The sequence below is a fragment of the Lupinus angustifolius genome, chromosome LG17 (assembly GCF_001865875.1).
Source record: "Lupinus angustifolius cultivar Tanjil chromosome LG17, LupAngTanjil_v1.0, whole genome shotgun sequence".
Classification (NCBI taxonomy): Eukaryota; Viridiplantae; Streptophyta; class Magnoliopsida; order Fabales; family Fabaceae; genus Lupinus; species Lupinus angustifolius.
In genome coordinates, this window is record NC_032025.1 from 17,891,346 (window position 1) to 17,901,186 (window position 9,841).

General features: G+C 33.1%; 1 protein-coding gene and 1 non-coding gene across 2 annotated transcripts; one reads left to right on the plus strand and one right to left on the minus strand.

Annotated features, from left to right (window-relative positions):
* TRNAN-GUU lies at nucleotides 3,215-3,288 on the plus strand. Its single transcript has one exon. It is a non-coding gene; the product is annotated as a tRNA-Asn (tRNA).
* LOC109331775 (probable inactive purple acid phosphatase 1) lies at nucleotides 3,515-9,748 on the minus strand. The gene is made up of 12 exons (XM_019566487.1): nucleotides 9,559-9,748; nucleotides 9,076-9,167; nucleotides 8,800-8,866; nucleotides 8,575-8,697; nucleotides 8,078-8,170; nucleotides 7,736-7,865; nucleotides 7,432-7,513; nucleotides 6,378-6,510; nucleotides 5,923-6,128; nucleotides 5,705-5,830; nucleotides 5,029-5,338; nucleotides 3,515-3,939 (listed from the first exon to the last, which is right to left on the minus strand). The coding sequence occupies exons 1-12, from the start codon at nucleotides 9,727-9,729 to the stop codon at nucleotides 3,634-3,636; spliced, it is 1,839 nt and encodes a 612-aa protein (XP_019422032.1). The 5' UTR covers nucleotides 9,730-9,748; the 3' UTR covers nucleotides 3,515-3,633.

The following is a 9,841-nucleotide window of genomic DNA, read 5'->3' on the forward strand; positions in this document are numbered from 1 at the left end:
GTTGTGTTCACTTCAAAATATAATTAAAACATGTTTGCTTGGAGGAGGCTTAGAATTATTACCAAATTATCATATTATATAGTTATCATAATCATTAGGTTTATTACATGCTTGGATTAACTTTTGGAAAAAGAGAGTCAAAATGCTGCAGAGAGATAATATGTAGTCAAAAGGCTTAGTATGGTGTTTGCCAACATGCTAGGAACAAAAACGAGGAGATATGATACATACAAATTTTTTACCACATTTATGTAAGCATTTGTGGTAGAAACAAGAAGATATGATACATACAAAGAATAACCCATCATCAACAAACCTATTCTTATTCCAAATTGTTAATATCTCTTGCTAATCAAAATACTTTAGAAGTGGTTATTTATACACTCTTTAATTTAGTTATTTTTTAGTTTTCAGATAGAAATAATGTACATCATTTCTAAAAATGTATACTCAATATTAAAAAATAGAAATACATGTAAACAGACATATTCTGCATTAGAAAATAAGAATGCGGGTTGACAGACACGAGAGTATCTGTCAACACGCTAGTAATGATTAAGAAAGTTGTTGTTGGCCATTATTTTATGTACATGATAACCCTTTTTTCCCATTTCAAGAGTGGCTAGGGTCATAGATTCCACCTAAAAGTTTTTATTTTTGGACTTCTTGATGTAGATATATTTAGTTTCACATTACAATGAAAGACATAATTATTAGTATAACAATATGTTTCATGATGTTCTTGACAATGTCTTCTTCAATCTTTTCTTTCTTTTGTGGCATTGGCACAGTGGACACGTAGTAAAAAATGTACATAAATCAATGAACCAACCCAATGCCTTTGAAAATTCAACTTATAAAATATAAAAGAAAGAATAAATGGCGAAAAAAACTTGGAAATTAAGATCCACAATGTGGGCTACAACTGAGAAAACGGCTTGTTCATGGTAAGAACACTTTCCCTTAAATTCCTCATCAAAGCAATTAAATTATTTGAAATTTTGTACTAAGTGTTCAATTCATCATGTAAATAAATAGCTTTGTTTTCTTGAAAAGTTAAATATATAATAATATAACCAACCTGTATGGATAAGGAAAATGGAGATAACAAATTCAAAGGTAGCAAACCCTGAAATTTAAGTAAAGTTATGATTTTGAAGGAAGGTGCATATAATAGTCTTACTACATTGATGTTATTTCTAACCTCTCCCATTGACTTCTATTTACTATTAATCACTTCACAAAAATTAAAGAGTTTAATATGTTTGAACTCTCTAATAAACTTTTTTACACTCACATCACATCATCTATTATTGATTTGTATTTTTTTATTTAAAAGTCAATGATATTTAATATATGAATTATGAATGACATACCGACAATATAAAAACAGTTACACTGTCAATATACATATTAAATTTAAAATTAAATAGTAACTACATTGATGAAAAACTCTACCTAACTTCCCCTCTACACATGAATACAAACAATGCCTCTTCAAAACATCATGGTTAGCTAAACAAATGGATCAATACATGTGTGCTTGTTACTGTTTACTAGTCAGTGTGACTTGTGACTTAGAACCCGACATTGTACTAAATTTAATTTATTATTATAGGTTTCCTGAGAAGATGACAGCTTCAAAATATACATGTACTTGTATATTAAAATGGAACACTCTTCAAAGAAAAAATTGTTATGACTAGTCTAGTGTCTATTGTCTATGTATCAAATATAGGGAAAGGAGATTTGAAGGAAGACATGAACCAGCATATTCTTAGGCAGGGAGCAAAAAATTAAAAATGACATAGAATTTCAAATTCATCATTAAATTGTTATATTGAATCACAAATATTATAAAAATGTCAACTCAATCCTTGATGTGATCTATTAATATAACTATGATAATATGCAAAGTCACTAATCAAATTGGAACCAAGATATGTTGTACAAAATATATCATAAATCATGTTCTATACTAATGATAATGAATGAAATATAAAAAATATAATATTTAATTTTTTAATTGATATGATATATTTTCATTGGTTTGAAATATACTTTAGACAACAAATCTTTCTCCATCAAATTGAAGTTTTGGTAATAAGAGTAACCAAATTATCCAATTAATGGGCACATGGGGAGAGAGTGAGAGTAGAGTTAGATGTAGTTGGGGTTGGGAATGTGATGTGAGAAAAGGGCAAATACTTTAATGAGATGAAAAACTAAGCCTTAAGATAGTGGCAATTGGGGTATGGAAAGGGCTTGAGGCATATTGCGAAAACAAGATCCATATATATGATTCCTAAGTTTATTAAGGGTAGTGTAGAATGATAATGCTGGCATCAGTGAAACAATCCTTGGTGGTTTGGTGTTGATCCAGATGCAAAAAAGCTCTTGTTGCAGCTTTTAGGAGTTAATTAAGGTTGCTATGTTACTATACATATAATCCATCATGCCCAACAAAAATACAAAATGAGTGTCAAATGATAATGATATAGTGAACATTTTGAATGGCTATAATAGGCTTTTGTCCCACTACTTTGTATCACTCCATATATATGCTAGAAGGTATGATTAGTTAGAAATATATTTAATAATTACAATTTTAATTTAAATAAATTTTTTAATCAATTAGAGTTTATGGTACATTGAGGGACACAAAAATGGGACACTAGATTTGATCGATTAAATTTGTTGACTTGTTATCTTTAATTTTTTTTTTAATTTTTCGATAATATTCAAATTTGTTAACCAAACACTTTTAGAAAAAGAAAATTCAATTTTAATAATAAGTATTGGCTACATTTTTCTAGTGGGCCACCTTTTTTTAATATAATCCAAGATATACTAATAAAATAATTATCTTGCACGTCTTCCACCAAATCTATTTTTTAATTCCTAAAACATTGAAACCCAATTCTAAAATTGCAACTTCTACGATCTAAAGGTAGTGTGAACCCCCTTCCCCTTGCAATTATGGAAAAGGTGTAGAGCGTGATGATTGTCCATAATATTTTATGGGTTTAAATTTGAGGAGGATTTGGTTTTAGAATAGAAATGAGAAAGATAGAAGATATGAAATATGGTAAGTTGAAACTTGAAAGTATAAAAGAGTAAAATTGATTTCATTAGTATGAAGATTGAAATTCATTCCACATATTGGTGGATTTGAAATGAACTACAAGTGATATAATAAATAAGTCTCACATCTGCTGGAATAGCTCAGTTGGTTAGAGCGTGTGGCTGTTAACCACAAGGTCGGAGGTTCGAACCCTCCTTCTAGCGTTTTTGGCTAAAAATGTATTCAATGCTTCAAGCTTCATTCCGAGTTTCTTTCTGAGTTCATCTCCCATGTGTATTTTATCGCTCTGAATTCTTTTCTGTCATTTTTCCTCTCCAAAATTCAACTCGGAAACAAAGCAATAATGAATAATTACAACTCTATCTTTCCCAAGTATAATCTAGCCATTTTCTTGTCTATCTTAAGAGACAACAAAATAATAATATCAAAACTTCTCATTTAGCTCTTACAACATATAAGCATCAAGTTGAATGAAATTCACATTCATCCATATCATTATTTAAACCATCATTATTTAACTAAATCAACACTTTATTTTTCTCATTAGATCAAGATGCAAGTGTTGTACTTGGACAAGTATCAACAGAACAAGCCAAGATGTCTCTATAATCCCTTGATATACTGAAAGAATCATAAACTTGTCCATCACTGCTCTTCTTGTATTCAAGCAACAGATTTGAATGATCAAATGCTGTAAGTTTGACAAATCCAAAGTCATGGTCTTTAAAGATACTCCATGTTGTGTTGATTGGAGCAAATTCAGCAAGGGATGCTCCTCCTCCTCCAACCACTACATGTATTGTCCCATTCAAGTTGCCTTTGTAATTGTGCTTCTCTTTATTGGTGCACACATTCTAAAGGAACATGGAAAAAAGAGGAATCAATTTGTAATGTCATTATAACAAGTACAAAAAATGTGTTCATAATTTGAGCAACCAACATGAAAAGGTTAATATGAATTGAGTAGTTCCAAATAAGGTGAAACCCAAAAATGGGAAAGTATCAATCTTGTACATGTATCCAACTCCGAATCATGTATTCATGATAATATCTAACAAGTATCTCTCTCAGGAACTGCTTTTTGTTGTTGTCATGATAAGAAGTAGGGGTGAGTAGGACCCTGCCTTACCCACTCACCCGGTACGGCCCGATCATGATTGAGCCCGAATAGGGTCGGGTCTCATAGAGTCTAGGGTCGGGTTCGAGTTTAAAGATTAGACCCAGTCAATACTTGGGGTAGGGTAGGGACCAAACATGACCCGTCCTAACCCATCCCGACCGTTCCATGGTCACTCACTTATCATGCTTATATGTGTCTCCATTCAAATGTATATAGATTAGAGAGCAATGTCACCTTTTTTGTTGAAAGTATCATTGATTCTCTAATTTTTCATTATATATACATGATTAATAATATATATACTTATATCATTTTATATGTTAAATTACATATTCATAAGAAAACTTTATCTAAAATGGGTATGCGTTATAGTTAATCGGGTCTATGGTTGGGTTCGGGTTTAAAGGTTGATCCGGTCGATATTTAGGGTCGAGTTAACTTTGGGTCGAGGGTGGTTAAAAAAATGACCCGACCAATATTTAGCGTCAGGTAAGGACAAGCCTTAGCTCATTCCAACCCGACCCACGCTCACCCCTAATCAGAAGTATCTTTATCGTTTTCTAAATTGTCATGTTCATCATGGTAATGCATTAATGAGAATTAATCAATGCGTCTACAAATATTTTTGAATCTAAAAAAGGTATGTTTTTTTTATAAATGTGTTAGTGTATCTAGACTATGTAATGTATCATACCCGTTTTATACTAAGTATTTGAACTTCTTATGTAATGCTACTTTCATGGCATAACATGTAGTACAGTATGTGAGGACAACATCAATGGAGTAAAGGAACAAAGTAATAACTATGTATCTAGGGGAATACCTGGTATATTGGGCATGTTCTTTCATAGTTATGGACATGTCCATACATGGCTATGTCCACCTTATATTTTTGCCAGAGATATTGAAGGTCCTCTCTTCCCATTGGTTCTTCAAAAGAGCCTTCTTGCACATAGAACTCGGCAGAAGAATAACCAAGTACTCTGTGTGCAAGAAATATCAGCCATGGCTGTTTTTGTCTGTCAACCGATGCTAGGCACTTTTCGATGAATTCATACTGCTCTGTTCCTTTTCTCCAATCAAGTTCTGTGTGAGCTATGCAGAATCTGAACATGCCATAGTCCGTAGAGTACCTAGCGAAGTAAAGTAATGTAATGTTCAAAGCAATTTTAAGAGGAACCAATATCATTAATATTTGCTAGGTATCTTAACAAGGAGTTGTTTACAATGTTAAATTGTTTATGAACAATCTTTATTAGTATATATTTGTTCATGTAATGTTTAATAGTTGTTCTATTTTATGCAACAAAACATGCATGCCTATACAAAATTTGATGTTTGCTTGATATTCATTGATGTTTTGTGCATGTATTTACATACAAATGTTAAAGTTGTTAAAATGCATACATGCATGTTCTAAAAAGCGAATCTATTAAACCAACCCACAACAACATGTGGGGTATGGTCTATGCAAATGGTTGAAACTATTGACATATTACCAGAATTTTTCCCGGTTCTCAGCAGGAACAAAGAACATAGTCTGAGCCGGTACACCACATTCACCACCCGAGTCCAAGTTCCCATAAAAGGATCCAGTTCCTGGCCAGTCACGCTCATGGTTGCCACTAGAGGAACATAACGTAAAGAAAAAAAATAAGAAAATTAAGAAGAATAGCTATAACCATACAAAAATGCATGCATGCATAACATGACAAACCTTGCTGTCATATAGGGTACCGTTGATGCAATTGGCTCAATCTGTGCCGTAAATTGGTCCCACTGTGAAATATATCCATTAGCATAGCATAAGTCACCGATGTGGAAGACTAGATCTATGTCCTCTAAGTCTTGAATAATCTGCTTAGTAGTGTTGAGTGAGCCAGGCTGGAAATTGTTATATTCATTCGATCCGTCAGCTTCTGCCTGCTTGTCGGATAATAAAACCAAACCTTGAGATACTAGTAATTTCAATTACATGCGAATACTGACATATTTTCTTGGTATTATATATTGACAAAACAACTTATAATCATTTCAATTCAACAAACAGATGAGCCTAAAGAAGAGACTAAGGTTTCATTATACATTGGGAAACAAATATCAGATCAAATTGTATCCTCAGAACATGATTAGAATTAGGAGGCTTATGAAAATAAAAAGAGAGCAAATCACCTTTCCCATATCACCAAATATCACTACTCGTTGCACTGAACTTTGACCAGGATATGGAGATGCTTTAAAGTGATATTTTTTACTCCAAATTGTTGTACCGTTAAATAGTCTATGACCCAGCTTGTATGTGTACCTGCAAATAGGAAAAAAGATTGCTAGTTGAGGCTCATTTACACTGAACCGTTCCTAAAATAATTTCAATATGTCTCATCGCGCCATAAGTCAATATTTAAACCCCAAGTATCAAGGAATACAGAGCTCGGTTTCTTATTATAACATTATTAGCGATTTAGGAAAACAAGATTTAAAATTGATACCAATATTTTCTAATAAAATTGCACAGAAATCTCTTGATTGCATGATACAGTTTATCAGCAATGAAAGTATCCTTCTCCTAAGCCTCCATGCTTCCATTTTCACCGACTAGGAGTTCGAAGTTTTTAAGTTTCAATGACAGATTTTTCTCGTTTTCATTTAACAAAGTTACTCATCACCACATGGTTACGTTTACCACTTCTTGTCTCTAATATGGTAGAGGTATAGTACTCATTAGCATGCAGTAGCCAACATCAACTGTCAGTTAATTCTTACATCTTGAATTATGTTCTACAAGAATTGGTGAAAAGGAATTCAATTTTTATCAGGGATTATGTATTATATCCTTGTAATTGGAAGGTGCCTCTCAAGCTCAAAGGAAAACTTTACAAAATGGTGCCGAATATTGGATGGTAAAATGCAAGCCGGACATAACATTAAAGATAAGATCACAAGTTAGATAAAGTTAGAGTAGCAACTATTGAGGAATTGATCACAAAATCTCGCTTAAGATGGTTTGGTTAGGTGAGCTGAAGACCAATAGATGCCCTAGTAAGAATAGTTGATAACATGGACAATAAATGCTGTTTCCGAAAATTTGGTTTTTAACAGAACAAGATGGCATCTTTTATCCATGTAGCTGACTCAACAACTAGAATACTGCAAATCCATAATATTAGGTCTCATGCAAACAGTTTCATGAAGCTTATATATATAAGAGTAATAATACACAACATACTCTCTATTTGGCCACAACTCCTTTAGAAAACTGGTGTGAATGTATCCAGGGTCACGCCATCCAACAGTCCTTGCTGGTGCACCTTTATATACAGATGAATAAGATTCATTATGTTTACTTCTATCCCTTCCCTTTTGGGATCAAAATATGCAATTACCGACCAGTATTTAGAAATGCAGATATTATAATTCGGGTAGAACTATATTATCAAGATGAGTATGGTTTGCCATCTAACATAACTTTTTTCCTGACTTTGAAATACAGGCGAAAAACACCTTAAAAAAATAACGAAAAAGTTACGTACCACACATTGTGTTGCGATCAAAAGTCAATGTCCCGGCAGGAGTTTCCACAAGGTTTCCTTCTTTTGGGCCCCATTCAACAAAAGGCTCAGCGTCGCTGATATCATATCCACTTGTCCATGTTACAGTAATCTGTTAAAACAATGTATTAAATAATATTCTGATAATACCAGATATTGTTAATTTGCATATGCAGACATGCATTTACTGGCATATATCATTGAAAAGAAAGATTTCAAGCTGCAATCAGGAGAAACATGTTCTGCATAACAGTCCATGACAATGATTCCACGGATGAAAAAAATTCTACTTTATGATTAAATGTAAAGAGAGCATAAACTTACTTCATTCCATGTTTTGCCTTGTGCTAATCGTGGATACACCGGAGCATTTGGATTGACGAATGAAACTTTGTTTGACACTGCAATGAGCTTTGGCTGTAAAAATAAATAAAAGGAAGAAATCAGAAGATAAAGTTCAGAAGAAAATCACATTTCTGGACTATCAAACCTTATGCGTAAAATTGATTAACTAAGTAAAAATAGGGTGACAGATGCAAACAATACAGAACTAAACAGTTCTATATGATGAAAAAAGTTCCAAATAGTTTGTTTTTTTATTGCTTTCTTGAACAAATATTGGTCATCAATGCGAGCAGATATAATGTTCATGATGAAGTTCCCACACAGCTAGTGATCATTAATAGTACATTCTCAATTAATAAGAAGGAAAAAGAAAATTTTGGGAAACTAAAATGCGTGACTTAGAAAATCTGTACAATCATAATATGTCAGTTAATTTGATAAAGAAGAAAATCGAAGGGTAGAGTTTATGAGAATACATTAGTTAAGCCACCCGTGAAAAGAGCAAATGAGAAGTCTGATCTCTGATTAATCAACTGAAGCTTCAATGAACCTTTTCCGGTATCTTTGTAACTGTGACTGGAGAAATTTGCATACTGAAACTGAAAGAAAGAAAAAAAGAACAGCTTAATATTTTGTATTTTACTTTAAAGCCTTATTTAACACGAAAAGAGCACAAAGTACAGAGTTTGTGCCACACGAACCTTGATTGGTGCAGAACACAAAAATGGAGGACTCGTCATTTTGTTTTCTCCAGGGCAGGTAGAAGCACTGGACATTGTGAAACAAGAGAGATTCCCAAATTAATGCAACTCTTGACTTGTAAGTTGTAATTTATGATCATGGTGAAGTATTGCAGTTTTTGGAGCCTCATCAACCGCAATTGTGACTGATCGACTACATTTTCTGGCAATCACACTAACGCAACAACCGAAATTTAAAATGATTATGTATGAATGAGGTCATGATGTGCAGCGTACCTGAAGTTTGCAGGAGAAAATACTCCAATCCAGTCATCTATCGTTGGTTTGTTATTACTATATTGCAGTGTAACCCATTCGGTATAATGTCCCTAAAACATTTCGGGTTGAGGATTCATCAATTTCAGCAATCAATAATTGTTTCCATCTTAAGCAAGAAGTTATAGACAGATAATGAAGCAGGTAGAAGTTAAATAAATGATAGAAAATCTCAATTTTCAAATAGGTAACACCACAATTGTTGGATCAAATTCCAACTAGAGAGCTTCCAACCATCGGAAAGTTCCATTGTTACCGAGGCATGGGAAGAGGAAAGAGCCACAAGTGGGACACCATGTCTTGAACCAAAACCTTAAGGCATTAGTTCCATGGGTCTTTTTCACTTACGAACTTTTTCACTCTTTCCCTAATATCCGATGTGGGACTTCAGACACTTGAATAAACCTAACACAATTTTGTAAGTAATGTGGAATGAAAGGTTACCTCCAAGCCAAGGACATTAGGAGTGGCTTTGATATAAGCATGTTCATCAATAGCAAATACTGTCTTATGAATTGCAACTTTTGAGAGGGGTTGATGATCATCTGACACTGCTTTCTGAAAAGTTGCCATAAGAAGCAAATACAAAAATACCATTGTTGACTTCTCCATCATCTGAAAATACTCCTTAATCCTATAGCATATTCATCACAGTATTAAATTTGTGTATGTCAATAAACTAAGATTCCAAGAAGATTAAGCAAGAAAGACATAGAGAATCAATACC

What these genes read in the sequence shown, in the direction of transcription:
- LOC109331775 (XM_019566487.1), bottom strand. Translation starts at nt 9,729, where the DNA reads ATGATGGAGAAGTCAACAATGGTATTTTTGTATTTGCTTCTTATGGCA. An exon ending in GAGTTGTGGCCAAATAGAGA is followed by an intron (nt 6,511 to 7,431) that starts GTATGTTGTGTA and finishes TCCTATTTGCAG; the next exon opens with GTACACATACAAGCTGGGTC. An exon ending in GAACATGCCCAATATACCAG is followed by an intron (nt 3,940 to 5,028) that starts GTATTCCCCTAG and finishes ATGTTCCTTTAG; the next exon opens with AATGTGTGCACCAATAAAGA.